Source organism: Dendrobates tinctorius, unplaced genomic scaffold (genome assembly GCF_039654945.1).
Source record: "Dendrobates tinctorius isolate UK_male_01 unplaced genomic scaffold, ASM3965494v1 ptg000165l, whole genome shotgun sequence".
Taxonomy (NCBI): domain Eukaryota; kingdom Metazoa; phylum Chordata; class Amphibia; order Anura; family Dendrobatidae; genus Dendrobates; species Dendrobates tinctorius.
In genome coordinates this window covers 6,673,114-6,691,369 of record NW_027361832.1, presented here as the reverse complement: position 1 = coordinate 6,691,369, position 18,256 = coordinate 6,673,114, and the positions used below count along the sequence as shown (strand labels likewise).

Here is an 18,256-nt window from a genome sequence, read left to right as displayed (position 1 = left end):
TAACTGGAGGTTAGACAGCTTTTTTTTTTTTTTTTTTTTTTTTTGGAAAGCTTTCAATCTCCTGATCGTTGAGGTAGTTGTCAACTCTTAATGGTAGACTCCTTTTTGCATGGTGAGACTGGATACAAAGCAACCCAAAGGCATGAATTCTAGAAATGACTGTTAATTTACAAAGTGTCCCTAGACGCTTTGCAATTTTCATGTTTATTTCTACTACGCCATTTTTTTGGTCTGGTTGTTAGTCATGCATGTTCCCAACATACAATATATTTCCATAATTGCACCTCATTGCGTTTGCGTAATTGTAAATGTTACACATAATTGGCAGTGGTTTCCTTTTTAAAAGTTTGATCTTTCACATTGACTATGCTCTAAGGGCAGCAGTCAGTGATGGCAGAAACACTGACTTGTTTCTACCATGTGTGAATTTTAATCTGATGGACATGTAATAAAGCTTGACTATTTTGATTTGCCTACTTTTTTTTTTTTAAAACTACCTGCATAATGGATCCTAAATGTGTTCCAGCTCCCCAAGGTGCGTTTTGCTAGGATTTGTCAGTCTCTAGGTGTGTCCTTGCACCCCTATCATATTATGTAAGTAGTTACTGTATTATTCACTATATCATACTTTTGAGTTTACCCACATGGACATGTTTAGACATTTCAGGCTACATTGGTAGGTGTTGCTATTCTATTTTTGCACAAAGGTTATTAATAATGCACTTAAAAACCAACTAGTGGACAACACAAATCATGCTTAAAGTCCCTTCTATTGAGTATCGCTATGTTGCAGCTATGAAATGGTAAGTTGGATATTTCCTTGTGTGTGAAGGTGTGGCTTTTTTTTATTTTGTTTTTTTCTTCTATCTCAACCCTCCTCAGTTGCACAAGTACAGATGTATGAATTGTCCTGTAGGGGTTGCATGGGCCAAAATGTTCTTCCGTGACCCTAGGTTATAGCAAATTTGTTTAAATCAGATGTTTCCCACTCAGTCCACATACCATCAGATGACACGAGGTAACCCCAGGTTCAATGCATTATCAATTAAGGCCTCAGTCCAGATCATAAAAATACATCAGTTCCACCAATAACGCTCTAACAAATGTACAATAGTTAGTGGGCACAAAGCTTGTTTTCCCCCATCTACTGATTTACATAGAGCTGCAAGTATGTTTTCGTGTGGATGCGGCGGCACATTACATTTCAGTAATACAGCAAGCATGACAAGGATACTTTATTTTACCTATGCTTCCCTCCCTTCACTTCCTTCCCTTCACATATTACAGGCAAAGAGTCTGTAATATGTAATAGATGTGCCTTTTCTGGGCAGCTGCTGGCTTATAACTTTAGGCTGGGGGAGGCAATATCATGGCCCCTTACCAGCCTAAGAATGCCAGCCCCTGGCTGTCATCTTTAACAAGGCTGGCTGTCAATGGGGGGGGGTGGGAACGTCATGCTGTTTTAATTAAGTGTGGGGACCCATCTATTCTTGATAACCAGCCTTGCTAACACTGACAGCTGAGGGTTGCAGCCCACAGCTGTCAGTTTTTGCCTGGCTGGTTAAAAAAATAAAAGATCCAGGGGAACGCAGGTTCCCCCCCCCCCCCATTCATTTATAGTGCAGGTGGCAGGTAAGGATTACTCAATCAGCAGCTCCTGCTGTCACTGTTTATCACTTGAATAGAACTCTCATCATTCTCCCCTGCTGGTGCTGAATGCTGGCAGAGCAGGGGAGAATGGGAGCTGACTTCAGCACCACGGACCATCACTTAGGGTGTGTACGCACACTGTGGATTGTCCTGCGGAATCTTCCGTGCGGATTTGTGTAAAACCGCTGGTCAAAAGACCTGCGGTTTATCTGCAGATTTTCTGTGGTTTAGCCTGCGGTTTGACACCTGCCATGAAGCAGGTGCCAAACCGCAGCGGAATCCGCACAGAGAATTGACATGCAGTTTTGAAACCGCAGCAAATCAGCGCAGAATATTCTGCAGTGGATTTCTATTTCCATTGATTATAATGGTACTGTACACCGCAGCAGAATCCGCAGCGTGTGCACACACCCTTAATGTCACAATTCTCTGGAGTCCGTGCGTGTGGTACTGTTGTGGCACATCCTTGGCCCTCACAATTGTGGCCCAGTTTCCACACTAACTTTAAAGTACAGATTTGTGCAGCTTCATAAATTCTGTATGTCCTCAATTTTTAACTCCCATGTTTTTTACTTTTTTAATATACAGGCTGTTCAAGAATTTGGAATGAACTGGTGCAGACCTACAGAAGAACAGAAAATAGCACTCAAACAGCTACTAAAAACAAATGACAAATTCAAGGTAATGTAAAAAGCCAAAAATCATCTAACTGCCATAGTTTTGTAAAGTTGTGTAGACTAACATTTTTTTTTAAGTTGCAGATCAACTTCACTTAATTGAATGGGGCAGAGCTGATGTTCTGTGTTTGGTTTATTTTTGTCCAAACACTTGTTGTTTTGGCAGGGTTTTTTGTCTTTAACGTTTCTAATTTCAGTTCAAAGCGTGGACCTGGTGTCTTTGTTTCCCTAAAAATAAACCCCCCTCCACCACTTGAAAGTGTAAGGAGAACATAACACACCATGGGAACTATGGCGGCGTTTTCTCATCAATGACTTTTTTTCTGGCTTTAAAAGCCAAATTCAAGATATACTTACTATATGATCATTTTATCTTCCAGATCTTGGCTTTTATGCAACAGATAGAACACTACAGTTACCAGAGGATGGACCCTAGTGTTTCAGATTATCAAGACGCCAACACCATGGTCACCATATCTGTGGGAAATGATGAACTCTACTGCAGATTTAAGTTATCTGACAGGACTGACATAATGAATCTTCATATTAGTAGAATTTCTGCCTGGGATGTCCTGCTCCATGTAAGGATTTGGTAGAAAAACTTTAAGACTCTTTCGTTGACTAAATGGAAAAGAGATTTCATCCACTGCCATGTATCATTCCGTGTTGTACAGATCTGTAATACGGCGTTTGTCACTTGCTATGACTCCATAAGGCCGCTTTCACACTTCAGGCTTTCGGTATCCGGCATGGTGCAGCGAAAAACCGGACTGCCGGATCCGGCGCCTGTTACGACCAGATCCGGCTTTTTCCCCGTGCTGTTTCATTGCTGCCGCATTGCGCCGGAAGGCAATGTGGCGCATCCGTTTTTTCCGGAGCCGGAGAAAATAGCCGGTCCGGCAAAAACGTTGCATGCAACGGTTTTTCGCACTGCACATGCCCGGAAACCTTCTCTGCCAGGAATATATCCGGCAGAAAGAAGGATCTGGTGTCTGCGTATGCGGCCGGATCCGGCAGTCCGGTTTTTCGCCGCCCCATGCCGGATACCAAAAGCCTGAAGTGTGAAAGCGGCCTAAGAAGTTATTACTTATTAGGGAGAGTGAGATGCTTCATGGAGGGCATATGGGTTCCTAATATGGGACCAGAGGGACTCCATGTAAATTCATACAAGGTGGGTTCATTTGGCTTTATTATAGTATTGGACTCTTTTTAGGGTATTTGCCAATCGAGCTGTGGATGCTGTTGGGTAAGACAGTTCGCCAAGCTCCTGTCCAGCGGCCACAGATTACTGATGGCCCAGGACCTGCAAAAAAAAACATTGTACACACTTTTTACTGCCAAGACAGTTTTGGCTGCAAAGAATCTGCGTGTGAACATAGCCTAATGGTTATTGAAACGCGTTAGCCTGTCTTCCCTTCCTGCTGGTAGATCTAAAGTTTTCTTTGCAATTTGGCGACTATGAAAGGAAACTTGTCAAGTCAAAAAACCCTGCAAATATGGACTGCCGCACTAAGAGCCCTGCTGCTGGGAAAATTAACTTTATTGCTCCCGGCGGTCTGAGTTTGAATCAGAGGTGCCGCCGACACGCCTTAAGTCACAGCTCGGCACAGTGCCAGGTTGTGGTTACATCTGCCGCTCACTGTGTACTAAGCAGTGACTGAAGCTGTGTCTGACTGAGCCTGAGGCTGAAGGGAGGAATAAAGGTCATTTCTTCCTGGCAGCGGAATTTTCAGTGCTGCGTTCACGGCTTCAGAATGCTAATATCCCTATATCTACAGGTCAATAGCGGGTTTTTTATGGTTTCTTTTTAAGTCCTGTTACTACAAACTGTACCCCCCACCCTACCCCATAAAAAAAAAAAAAAAATAAAAAAATTAAAATTTAGTTTGATATAAATATGGTGGAAGAAAGTGGTATATGCAAATTGCATTTCCAGAGTTTGTTCCCCTACTTCACAAAGTACGTACAAGTCATTGTGCTAATAAAGCAGATCGTTAACTTGCATTTAAAAGGTCCAGTGTGTGCGAACTGGGTGACTAGGCTGGATTAGGGTCGGCGTCAAACATCTGTTTCACCCGTCTTGAGTACGACATTTCATGTGCACACCGGCCACGTGTCTCCTGAGCTGAACTCCACAGCATCATATGTCTATAAGGTGATGAGTCGGGGCCAGGAAACCGTCACCCTTACCATCGGGGTCCATCTGTGGGTCATGTTTACTGTGAGCCACAGACATCACCTGACTTACTCCTCTTAATTGCAGCCACATGACCAGGTTGCTGTACACGACCCTTTCCACTGTGCCAGTGATTATAGGTCTCCATAATAAAAAAAAAAAAAAATGGTTTAGAGATTTTTTGGTCTGATTGGTACAAAACTAAGTAATGCTTTAAAAAAATATCACTCACTCACCATTATTAACTTTGCTGTTCTACTGCAGCCTCTCCACTTCTGTTTCCTGGGATGCAGTTGTGATGTTCGATCTACGACATACAAGCGCTGCAGCCAATTACGGCTGTCAACCATGGAATCTGCACTGAGGCCAGAGTCTGGTGACTTGCTGCTTGCGAATGGTCATCAATGCTCCAGCCCTGTAGGCACAGAATAAGAGGCGACTGTGCTGCAAAACGGGCCTCAAGTAATGCTTACTTGTGTTGCTTTAACCCTGTAACGACCACCAATACATCTCTTAATGGTGGCAGTTAAGGGTACTTATTTGGATCGCCCTCCCAGGGCTGTGGGGTACTCTGTACCGGGCCGGTGTCAGTGGGATGTCACAGCAGCGGTGACCCGGACCGTGGCCCTGGGCACCCAAGTAATAGGGAGATGTGAATGGTGGAATGTAGTTAGATGAATAGTTCGTGACTCCACCTGTGGTGTTCGGCAAGGGAGGTGTTAAGCCGACGCTGCATGCAGATTCTCCGGGACAGATAGTGTGGTGCAGCAATGATGGTATAGCCCTCCACAGGCAGGGCTGTTGTCCCAGGGCAGTGTAGATGTGGAGACACTTGGATGATGTAGTGTCTGGCGCAGGGGATGTAGCAGTGTCAGGCGGACGAACGCAGGAAGGAATGGAGGACACCGGGGCATGTAGTTCCAAAGCTTTACTCAGTCTGTAGTGCCCGCTTCTGTGCTGTGTCCTCTGGGTCAGGGACTCAGTCAACCTCCAGGCAAGATGGAAAGCTCCCTTCCACGCTCTGCCAACTTATGTACCTTTCCTGAACGTCTCCTCTATAGCACCTTTAAGTGTGAAGATTTCCTTGTACTGTTACACTGGAGTTCCTCCTGACAGATGTTCCCAAGAACTCTACTTGCATGGCAGACAGCTGTAGCCTGCGTCGGGGACTCTCTACTCCTGAGTCCCGGCTCTCTATCCGTATTGCTGTTGTGCCCACAAGTCTTAGATGGGAGTAATGCATTTACAGCCCACTACTCCACCGGTGTCTGCTGCAGAACCATTAGTGTCCATACAACCTCGTGGACCGGGCCCCGGCCTTGCGCTTAGAACTTCTAGGCAGGGTTCTTCCTCTAACCCATGTCCTCTGTGTTCCCTTTTACTCCTACGTTCCATACTTGTCCTTTCCAATCTATGGAAGCTCAGGCTTCAGGTCAATGTCCTTCTCCTTCTTTCCTTTCCTGTGCCAGCTGGCTCAGGTCACTGAGGCAGCTGCAGCACTCCTTCCTCCATCCCTTCTTCCAGGGATCCCCACTCCTCCTGAATGGCTTCCTTCCTCACTGACCTCCTGTCACTGACCTATCATCCTAAACCATCCTGTGTGTGTGTGTAATATATTATATTCTCTAACTCCACCCACCTCCCAGCACGTCTAGTGTTCCAAGCAGGGAACCACCAAAGGTGCTCTGCTTCTCTCTAAGCAAGGAGCCGCAATGTGGTTGTGCTGAACTACTCTATTGTGTGGGGTGCGAGTGTTGGCGTGAGGTCAGGAGCCTCCAACCTACCTGGATGGTGGGGCACCACACCTTAGGAGAAGGTGCAGTACCTCTGTGGCGACTGAGCCTCAGGGGCGCCACATATTCCTCAGCGCTGTTTTTTTTTAACAGCGCTGAGAAATAAGGTTATAACGCCCTACAGCGTTGGAAAATCTCCTGGGTCTCAGCTACCAGAGGTAGCTGAGGCCCTAGAGAACATGATTCGGTTAGGGTTTACCGACCCCAGTGTTGAGATCACTGTTCACGGAATAATTACTGTAAAGTCTGATTCCTATTTATCTCTGTGTTCTGGTATGATCTAGCACATCAGAGCGAAATGGGGGGTACCGTGGCGTCGTCTTCCGGGAAGAAATTGGCGGACGCAATGCATCGGCTGAGATCTGCCAGCTGGCAAAAAGACTTTTCTTTTATTGGTTCATTTTGATCACTGTGATAGGGTCTATCAGTGATCAAAATATAAAAAAATAGTAAGTCACACCCCCCTTTATCACCCCCTTAGCTGGGTAAAAATAATAAAATAAAAGGTATTTCCATTTTTCCGTTGGAGTTAAAATTGGGTGGTTTCCACTGTTTAGGAACATCAGGGGGCCTCCAAATGCGACATGGCGCCTGAAATTGATTCCAGCCAATTTTGCGTTCAAAAAAATCAAACGGTGCTCCCTTACGTCTGAGCCCTGCCGTGCACCAAACAGTAGCTTTCCCCCACATACGGGGTATCGGCGTACTCAGGAGAAATTGCACAACAAATTTTGTGGTCCATTTTCTCCTGATACCCTTGTGAAAACAAGTTTGGTTCCAAATTAACCTCCCAAACTCGCTTCAAATGTGAGGCGGTCAATAAAAAAAAAAAATGGTTTTGTAAATTTTGTTGCAATAATGAAAAATTGCTGGTCAACTTTTAACCCTTAACGTCCTAACAAATTGTTTCCAAAATTGTGTTGATGTAAAGTAGACGTGTGGGAGATGTTTATTAACTATTTTGTGACACATCTGATGTAAGGACACAAATTAAGTTTAAAATTTTCTAAATTTTACCCAGTACAATGTCACGAAAAAACCATCTCAATCAGTGGGATCCGTTGAAGTGTTCCATAGTTACGGTATAACCTCATAAAGTGACAGTGGTCAGAATTGTAAAAATTAGTCTGGTCATGAAGTACAAAATTGGTCTCACTAAGGGGTTAAAGCATTGCCTACCTGTTATCAAACAATGGCAACAACCCCCCCCCCTTCTGATTGTGGTGGTGTGGGTCATTTAAGTAACGCAGCACTACATGGGAGCAAGCGGAGTTGCAAAATGGTCTGGCTGGAAGTGGATGGAGCAAGGTGGGGCGCGCTAACTTATTTCTAGGCTATAGAATATGCAAATTGTCTCTTCAGAGAGGAAGAGGACTAGAACTCTAGTGCCACCTATTGGAAGTAGCAATCATAAGTCAATGTCGACCCTTTAATGGCATGCTTAGCATGTCATTCTCCGCAAGGAGAAACGATACATCTTGGATATAGGCTATAGAATGAAATGCATTTCCTTTTTCAGCAACCAGAAATGGACAGCGACCAGCAAGAGCTGAAATTGGGATACATGGATGACGATGTCCTGAAATGGATTACGATCTGGACAAACCAGGTTTGTTAAGGATGGAGAGGGGCTAACTGTGGGGGTCACTCAAGCATATAGTCTCTCCTCCGACAGACTTGGATCACTCATGTTAAGGACCCTCCCAACAAACTCCGTTTGATCAGTGTCAGCTTAGTGTGATCCAATTCTCTCAGATGAGGTAATGCAGGTGAGAAGATGGAGAACAACTTTTCTCCATTGTGAGGGTCAACAGAAGTCGGACTGCACTCGGCTGTCATCCAAGTATCAGCCAAATCATTGAACAGCACACTTTAAACTCTGGAGGCGGCTGCTGCAGCGCCGCCGTGTCATGGCATTCTCCCTGGCTGCCTCCATGAGGTACTTTAGAACATGGAGATAAAGCGGCACATGCATAAAAACGCGTGTCAATATGGTATGCCCATGAATCAAAGCAATGTATGAACAGAGAAGATAATGCATATGATGAATAAACCATGTGGCAGACGTATAACATATCGCATACATGACACTTCATGATATAATATAGGCTCTAATCTTGGATTTTCTGGACATGGCCAGAGGTGGCGCCATCGTTCTGGCAATAATGGTTTGCATAACTGTGTGTTTGAAAATCATGCACCAATACACATAATGATCCAGATGTGTAAACTTTCTCAACCATAACAAATGTTGCGTAATAAAAAGGCACATCCAAAATTGGCGAAAAAATCATTTATTCACCCAAACTACATTTTTGCTCTTTGGAACCTTGAGAAATGAAAGGAACCTTTATTTCTTAAGTATGCTCAAACTGCTGACAAAAAAACCCAAGCATTGTGTACACATGAAAAGCGCTTAAATTCTTGAAAGATTCTTTATATTCACTTCCATAGAGCTGCAATTTGCAGTTGACATATTGACTTTTGCGCATGTTTTAAAGGGGATGCCTTGCCTTGGTACATGTGTGCATGCTGTGAGGATTCACTGGTAGCAGGTGGTCACGTGACAGCAAGTATGTGATTTGCATACTTTGTCACATTCCAACTAGATGTCCGGCCTTGCTCACCGCACTTGTGTTGAGGGAGGCTGTGCACGTCTAGTCTGCATGTATGCAAATCGCATACTTGTGCTCACGCTCCCACCACCAGTGCTGCAGACTTCTATCCTAAGGTTGGACAACACCTTTAACTGCCTCAGACATTACAGCACGATATTGCATATTTTGAGAGAAGGCATTTCCATTGCTGTTTTTTTAAACAATATTTTACCTCCAAATCAGTTGTGATCCCGTGCTGTCTTGTCTGTATAGGCTCTTTTGCTTCCTCTGCCCAGGAGATGTGGTATGATCAAACCATGTTCCTACACAGCACAGTAACATTTTATTTAAATACATCCAATTGTGGGAATTATTTTTCTAAGATCTATTCAACCTCTTCATGACCTGCGCCATACTAGTACTGTGCAAGTCATGTTTCCCCCCTTTGATGTGGGCTCAGGCGGTGAGCCCACATGTTTCCCAACACATGATGGCTGTTTAAAACAGCTGACATGTGCCCGGACCAGCCGCGGGTGGAATAGCGATCCACCCACTGCTATTAACTCGTGAAAAGCTGCTGTCAAACTGACAGTGGCATTTAACATGCACTTCCAGCAATCGTGCCGGAATTTCACCCATCGGTGACCCCGTCACATGAACGCGGGTCACCAATGGGTGGTCGGCGTTCATAGCAAGTGAGTAATTCTGCTACGTAGAGGTGATCTGATCATTGCCTGGATGTAGCAGAGCTGATTGGGTTATGGCATCTTCTAGTCTCCAACAAACTACTGAAGCATGCCAAAAGTGGGGGACAGTTTTTAAAATTACTTTTGAAAAATGTAAAAATATAGAAGTTCAAATTGCCCCCCCCCTTTCACCCATTCAAAATACAAATGAAAATCAAACATGCACACATTACCCGATCTATAAAAAAAAAAAAAAAAAAAAAAAAATTAACTTGAATGCTAAACGGCGTAGCGTGAAGTCAAAACGCCAGAATTATGCTTTTTTTTTTTTTTTTGTCTGCGCGCCATTGCATTAAAATGCAATAACGGGCGATCAAAAGTGGTATAATTAAAAACGTCAGCTCGGAACGCAAAAAATAAGACCCCACCCAACACGAGATCACGTAAAATAGAGATGCTACGGGTATCAGAAAATGGCGCAATTTTTTTTTTTTTTTTTTTTTTAAACAAACTGCTTTGTCTTGTTTTTTTTTCACCACTTAAGTAAGAACCTAGACATGTTTGGTGCCTATGAACTCGTAATGGCCAAGAGAATCAGAATGGCAGGTCAGTTTTAACATTAGGTGTACGTGTTTAAAAAAAAAAAAAAAAAAATCCATAAGTTGTGGAATTGTGCTTTTTTTTTTTTGCAATTTCACCACACTTGGAAAAATTTTTTTTCCCCCTGTTTTTGAGTACACCATATGGTAAAACCAATGGTGTTCAAAACTACAACTTGTCCTGCAAAAAAGCAAGCCCTCACATGGCCATATAGACGCAAAAATAACTTATGGCTCTGGGAAAAGGGGAGCAAAAAACAAATGCAAAAACTAAAAAAGGGCAAGGTCTTGAAGGGGGTTAAAATGTATTTTTTCTTGTGCGATAAGCCTCTTTTAACCGCTTCCCGACCGCCCACAGTAGATAAACGTTGGCACTTGCTGGGCTTTGTGCAGCGCCGACGTTTATCTACTGTCGGCGGTTTTGAGCCCCCCGGGACCCCCACATACCTTACAACGCGGGGATCCCGGTGCACAATGCATGCTGGGACCCCCGACGTCATCGAGACCTGATTGGTTCAGGTCCCGATGACGTCAGCGTCACAGCAGCCAATGGGAGCGGTCGCTGGGAAAGCTGCTTGTTTCCCGGCGATCTCCCTCATTGTAACGCGGCTTCTCCCTCTGATCTCACTGACAGATGATCCGAGGTGAAGCAGCGTTACTGTGTGACTAGATCGCTGCCTGGCACAGCTGATCGCTGCCTGGCACAGTTGTGCCAGGCAGCGATCTTGTCACATAGTAACGCTGCTTCACCTCTGATCATCTGTCAGTGTGAGATCAGAGGAGAAGTGGCGTTACTATGAGTCAGATCGCAGCGCAGCGATCTTGTCACAAAAATAAAAAGTAAAGGAAAAGAAAAAAGCAGGTACACAGGTTATGGTTAGGGCTAGGGTTAGGGTTAGGGCTAGGGCTGGGATTAAGGTTATGGGTGTGTTGGTGTTAGGTTTGTGGTTAGGGTTATGGTTAGGGCTGAGATTAGGGTTAGGGGTGTGTTGGGGTTCGGGTTGGAATTAGAATTGGGGGTTTCCACTGTTTAGGTACATCAGGGGCTCTGTAAATGCAATATGACGCCCGCAGACCATGCCATCAAAGTCTGCATTTCAGAACGTCACTACTTCCCTTCCGAGCCCCACCGTGAGCCCAAACAGTAGTTTTCTCCCACATATGGGGTGCCAGCATACTCAGGACAAATTGGACAACAACTCTTAGGGTCCAATTTCTCCTGTTACCCTTGTGAAAATAAAAGTTGGGGGCTAAAAGATCATTTTTGTGGAAAAAAAATGATTTTTTTTATTTTCACGCCTCTACATTATAAACTTTACTGAAACACTTGGGGGTTCAAAGTGCTCACCACACATCTAGATAAGTTCCTTGGGGGGTCTAGTTTCCAAAATGGGGTCACTTGTGGGGGGTTTCCACTGTTTAGGTACATCAGGGGCTCTGCAAATGCACATGACACCCGCAGACCATTCCATCAAAGTCTGCATTTCAGAACGTCACTACTTCCCTTCCGAGCCCCACCGTGTGCCCAAACAGTAGATTTCTTCCACATATGGGGTATCCGCGTACTCGGGACAAATTGGACAACTTTTTGGGGTCCAATTTCTCCTGTTACCCTTGTGAAAATAAAAATTGGGGGCTAAAAGGTCATTTTGTGGAAAAAAAAATGATTTTTTATTTTCATGGCTCTACGTTATAAACTTCTGTGAAGCACTTGGGGGTTCAAAGTGTTCACAACACATCTAGATAAGTTCTTTAAGGGGTCTAGTTTCCAAAATGGGGTCACTTGTGGGGGGTTTCCACTGTTTAGGTACATCAGGGGCTCTCCAAATGCGACATGGCATCCGATCTCAATTCCTGCCAATTCTGCATTGAAAAAGTCAAACGGCGCTCCTTCCGTTCTGAGCTCTGCCGTGTGCTCAAACAGTGGTTTAGCCCCACATACGGGGTATCTGCGTATTCGGGAGAAATTGCACAAAAAATTTTGTGGTTCATTTTTCTTTTTACACTTGTGAAAATAAAAAAAATGGTTTTGAAGTAAAATGTTTGTGAAAAGTTAAATGTTTATTTTTTCCTTCCATATTCCATTCATTCATGTGAAGCACCTGAAGGGTTAATAAACTTCTTGAATGTGGTTTTGAGTACATTGAGAGGTGCAGCTTTTAGAATGGTGTCACTTTTGGGTATTTTTTGTTATATTGACCCCCCAAACTCACTTCAAATGTGAGGTGGTCCCTAAAAAAAAAAATGGTGTTGCAAATTTTGTTGTAAAAATGAGAAATCGCTGGTCAACTTTTAACCCTTATAACTTCCAAAAAAAAAAAAAAAATTGTTTCCAAAATTGTGCAGATGTAAAGTAGACATGTGGGAAATGTTATTTATTAACTATTTTGTGCGATATCACTCTCTGATTTAAGGGCATAAAAATTAAAAGTTTGAAAATTGCAAAATTTTCTAAATTTTCACCAAATTTTGATTTTTTTAACAAATAAGCGCAGCTCATATCTAAAAATTTTTACCACCATCATGAAGTACAATGTCATGAGAAAACAATGTCAGAATCAGTAGGATCCGTTGAAGCGTTCTAGAGTTATGACCTCATAAAGTGACACTGGTCAGAATGAAAAAATTGGCCCGGTCACGAAGGCAAAAACAGGCTCGGTGTGAAGGGGTTAAATGCCAATACTGAGCCACAGTATAACATCTGATTTTAAACAATACATTGCAATTCTTTAACTTGGGGGAGGGGGGTGATATATTTAATTCTGTAAATGATTAATTGCTGCTGTGTAAAAATAAAGTACACGGATGACGGGTGGGGAAAAATCTTCCCACTTTTTTAGTTGAAACAAATTGGTTTAGGTGTAAAATGTCCAGACCTATAGTTTGTCCTACTAACCCAATATTCTATCTTGTCACTTGCAGGGTTTTCTTATAAGTACCTGGTTAAAAAAGATAATCAGTGAACAGCCAGCTGCTTCCAAGAAGGAGAACCTTGAGATTGTAAGCAACTAACTTTTTACTCAACTTTTCTACAGAAAATATATATTGTTTTAACATTATTATTTTATATAGGAGGACAATGGAACTTCAGCAAATCATACCAGAAAGCAAAAAAAGGTAAGTCCAATAAAAAAAAAAATTAGGGAATATCTTTTCCAATGTCGCTCGCCAATCTAAAAAGTCTATTTTATATGGATCACGGAGATCGAATCCTCTGTCAATCTTTGAGGTAGTGTCTGCGAATTCACTGCAGGTTTCCTTTACATGGGGTTACATGCAGAAAATTGCCGGTTTATTACTGTATCGGCAAGATGTTACTAAATCTCATCAACACGTTGCGGGAAAGATGTGCACAGTAACGTGACCTGCGGTGTCTGTGCTGCAGGTTTTCACTGATTTTGCCTTTTCTTGCCGATTTGTAGCATTTTAAAATGAAGAAAAAAAATTACACTAACCTCTGCATTAAAATAATTTCTAAGAAATTCAGTGTCTATATCCTACATAAAGATACCCGAAAAGCCTGGAATTCTACAAATCTTTGGGCATCTCTCTATTTAATAGTGCTGGACTTCTGGTTTGAAGTTGGTATCTTCTACCAGTGTTCCTGTACTATACAAATACTAAAGTTTCTTCTCACATTCAAAGGACCTACTGATAAGGAACTTGGATGTAGTGTAAAGACCCCATAACACTAAACTAAAGTTGGACGAACCCGCCAATATCTGCAGGATCAGCCCAGTCTATGGGGTCCCCACTTAACATTTCCGATAGCTGAACTATTAGCGTAGCTACCAGGAGGGGCGCGGTGTGCAGTTGCCCGCCAGGAGCTATGCCATACTTGACTATACAGTTGAGCTCTGCAGTAAGGCAAGGAAACACCATCTCCCTGCGCTACCGCTCTCTGCCACAGGCAGGAGAATGCAATGGCCTCGTCAGGACTCTTGGCTAATGCATCATCCTGCCGTGGCTGAGAGGTAGTTCAGAGACATCAATACGTTGGTCTGCCCAGTGGACTTGTCAGGATCCTGGATTACGGGAGTATATGACTATGTATGATGCATCATACGTTGAGGGGGACTTGCATTTTAGGGGCTACTGAGTAGGTCGCACACTGTAATGGCCCAATATGGGTGGCAATCATACAGTATGAGAGCTTATTTGGAAGTCCTCATGTAGTGAAGGGACTATTGTGGGAAGACTTCATACATATGGGAACTAATGTGGGGTCCATTATACAGTTTGGGGGCATCATATAGTGAGGACTTTTATGAGGGGCATTATAATTTGTGGGAGCAATGTATAGGGAAGTTGTGGGACACTAATAATGTCCCGAGTGCCCCCCATTCACAGTATAAAGAGATTTTTCCACTACAATTTTCAATCACTGTCATTACTATCTCTTCCTAACTAACTTTTCTATTACTTTTATTGCCAGCCCTGCTCTTGTAAGTTTCTGTGGGTCATGTATCCTTCCGTTTTTATTCTGGCTCTGTTACTTCCTTTTTTTGGGGGCAGTGCTACATCTCGGTGAGTGACAGACTGGAAAAGGACCCCATAAGAAAATGTCCTCTTTTAGAACTGTACTGAGATCTGTTAATGTTCTGCCACACTGGGATCTACCACTATATGGTTACCATAAGGTGGTAATATCAGTGTGGGTATTTGTATAGAAATTAATTTTTCGGAACAGCATAGTAATCGACTTGGGTCCCTCTATACCCCCTATATGGCTGCGACACTACTTGTAATCAGCGTTGGGGCCCACTAATGTTTCACCCCTCCCGGGCTGAACCCCAAGCTACACCTCTGGGCCAGTCCTTTTGTTCAATGCAGAGATAAGCTGCCGCATGGCTCTTACAGGACACAGGAAGGCTTGACTAAGGATTCCCGTGTATTGGTGTGTAAAGCGGGTAAAAGGATGCAGTATCAGGAGCAGGGCAAGGGTTAACAAGCGTGTGGTTTAACACAGGAGGGGTTCTCCTCGCAGGAAGCCAACAAGGGGTTAAACAGATTTTTAAGCTAAAGAACATGAACAGTTTAACTTAGAGCCAATGTCTATGCATTTAACTGTTTCACTTATCGTGAGTCTGTTGCTGTTCAGTTCACCAAAACGAAAGTTGAAAGCCAGCCAATGCTGGTACTGCAACCTTCAGGCTTTCCCGCCCAACAGATCTGTTTGCACTCTTCTGGCGGCAACGGGTCGGTCACCGGTCTGATCTGTTGAGGCCCTAGTCCATCACGCTGCTCTGCAGCCAGTAGTCCTTTACCACAATCTCCCGCTTGGCGTGCTCTGCAATCGGGAGTCCTGCACAACACCCTCCTGGTCGGCGTACGCTGCCCTTGTTCTCTCACTTGCGCATGGTCTAACGCTCCCTGTGGCGCTTCAGGTCCCTAATGTCTTCTCTTCAGTGGGATTGCTCTGCCTCTTCCTGCGCTAAACCCTCTGCCTTCCCCCCCCTCGCTTACCATGTCCCATGTCCAGGTCATGGGTTCTCCTGTTCCCCCCCCCCCCCCGCAACATTGGACACAGCCTTGGCAGTTCCGGAACTGGTCTCGCTGGTACCCACAGCCCAGTAGTCTTCCTTACAGGTGCTTCAGGGGAGATGGCAGGCAGCCATTCAATTGGCTGATGGCAGTCTAAAGGGCCTGTCACACTAAGCGGTATCGCTATAACGTCACCGATTTTGTGACGTTATAGCGATATTGCTAGCGATATCGCTATGTCTGATACTTGCCTCCGACCGGCTCCCCCGCTGCTCATCGATCGCGTGAGAACGTCCTGGGCCGTTTTTCGCTAGCGACCACTTAGCGATGCACCAGCGATCCTGACCGCATCATATCGCTGGTCGGGATCGCTGGTGCATCGCTAAGTGTGACAGTACCTTAATGTGTGGGGGGATTTCAAGTTTTGGAATGTCTGCTATATCAGCAAGAGGTATAATTAATTTCCAGTCAACTACAATTTTGCAGTAGCTCTCTAAATTCCAAATATTAACACACATTGACCAAGTATCAAATATAGCCATGTAGTTGCCAAAATTGCGATCTAATGTGTTGCTTTTACAATCATACACTGCAAAAATAACATGTAATTCTCTAGTGCTCTAGTAGCAACAGTTAAGAACATGCCATCATACAGTGCCCAAATAATACCAATTTAAACTGACTCTAGGACAGAACATTAGCGGAGCCCCTTTCGGCTGGCATTGGCACTGCCCCCCCCTCTACAAATGCAAACTATCCACCCATTTTCCTGTCCCTGCATGTGGTTGTCTGTCATCTGATGGAAGGAGAGATTTAATTTATGCCTTTTTCGTCTTTACAGGATGATGCCCATACGAAACAAGGTTCCACCTCTTCTTCCTAATTAAGAAAATTAGTCCCCGGATCCATCTGACGGCTGTGTAGCTGTTTTACATCCTCCGTCTGAATATTGTACACTTTCTACTGAGGTGTTGCTACGTTGACTTACGCTATGTACATTTTATACAGATATTTTTCTTGAAAGCGCGACTGACCGGCGGATTTTGGATCCACATGACGGAAGGAATCGGAATATTATCATTTCTACACTGCATTGTGTATCAGAGCCCAGATTACTGGGAGTTCTAGTTGTGCAACAGGTGGAAAGCCATAGTTTGGAGACACTTGTGTGATCTATATTGGGGTTTTTTTCTTCACCTTTTCCTAACTAAAACTACCTGGATTGCCAAATGGCTGTCAAATCCTCCACACAACTTAAATAAGTTGACTGAACCCATTGACCATAATGTTTATGGGGCCTTACAAGGCTCCTCCTGACAGATATTGGAGGAAATGAAGAGGGGGCAGCTTGAATTTGACTGGCTGTTTTTTCTTTTTGTTTTCTCTACTACTAGGTAAACTATTGCCATAAAAGTTTAACAGTGGCTTATTCTGCTCTTTCCATAGAGAACCATGAACGTTTGGAACCGTTCAGGTGTCTGATGGAGTCAGGGTGTTAAGCTGAACAGATGTTTGGTCAACCACTATATTCTGCTCTCTCCATAGAGAACCATGAACGTTTGGAACCGTTCAGGTGTCTGATGGAGTCAGGGTGTTAAGCTGAACAGATGTTTGGTCAACCACTATCTAGAAGGGTATGCTGTACAGCAAAGATCTGTTTGGGTTCTTTGTGTTTATTACAAAGGGTGTAAATGAAGTTGTAGCGCATTTTTATTGGGGAAAGATGGGATAGTTTAAAAAAATTACGGTCACATTTTGTATGCAGTTGTATATTTTAATACATATATAATAAAGTATGTATAATCAGCATTTTCAGACAGTGTTTTTTTTTGTTTTTTTTTTTTTAACATTGCATGGAGTAAAACCTTTTTGTGCCAGGGCCTCTGGGCAAAAGTGTAAAGAACCTGCTTTGTATATTTGGGAATAGGCAATACTGTCCAGTAGCGTGACAAGGAGTTCCATGGTGCACAATTTTGGACTTGGGCCCTCACCGACATGTTGGTCAGATGTATAGGCCCAAGTAGTGTGCTGCATCCTATAAAGACATGTGTTCAAACTACACCCCCCCCCTTCATTCTGGACCCTTTCAGTTATTCTCCAGCACACATTAAAAATAAACTATTTTACTCGCTGCCTTCTGCTCCCATGCCACATTGTGTTCTCTTCTTTTGTAGCCTGTACAGAAGTCATCAAGTGGCTTTGGTGTGCTGGCATGGGCAGTGCATGGCTTTGCTGCCATGCACATCATTGGCAAGTGATGTCAGCTGCTGCCCTCTGATTGCCAGAGGCATGTATGCAGTGCAGCGAGCTGGCAGGTCTTTGCGCTGCAATAAATTTTCACCTAAATATGTATCGGAGAAGGCACGTACAGGTGAAATGGGTGACAGCAGGCCTGGTTGTACTCTGCGATCATTACACCCCTGATACTGTCAGAATAGAAGTCAAAGTAAGATGCCATTATAAAAAACACAATAATGCCCCAATCAGAAATAAACTTGCAACTGATGCAGCTGCACAGGGGCCCAAGAGGTAAGACCTATTACCACCTCAAACTGGTGGATTTGTGAATTATGAGGAGCTATTGGATTAAAGGA

General features: G+C 43.7%; 1 protein-coding gene across 2 annotated transcripts in view; it reads left to right on the top strand.

Annotated features, from left to right (window-relative positions):
• Window positions 1-17,471, top strand: part of SNX31 (sorting nexin 31) — a 74,278-nt gene extending 56,807 nt beyond the window's left edge. For both annotated transcript variants that reach the window (XM_073550442.1, XM_073550441.1), the window contains 6 exons: window positions 2,239-2,331; window positions 2,708-2,908; window positions 7,816-7,905; window positions 13,101-13,178; window positions 13,251-13,295; window positions 16,504-17,471. In XM_073550442.1, coding sequence (XP_073406543.1) covers window positions 2,239-2,331; window positions 2,708-2,908; window positions 7,816-7,905; window positions 13,101-13,178; window positions 13,251-13,295; window positions 16,504-16,545 — 549 coding nt within the window. In that variant the 3' untranslated portion in view covers window positions 16,546-17,471. The remainder of the gene's footprint in view (window positions 1-2,238; window positions 2,332-2,707; window positions 2,909-7,815; window positions 7,906-13,100; window positions 13,179-13,250; window positions 13,296-16,503) is intronic.
• The last annotated feature ends 785 nt before the right edge of the window (window positions 17,472-18,256 follow it).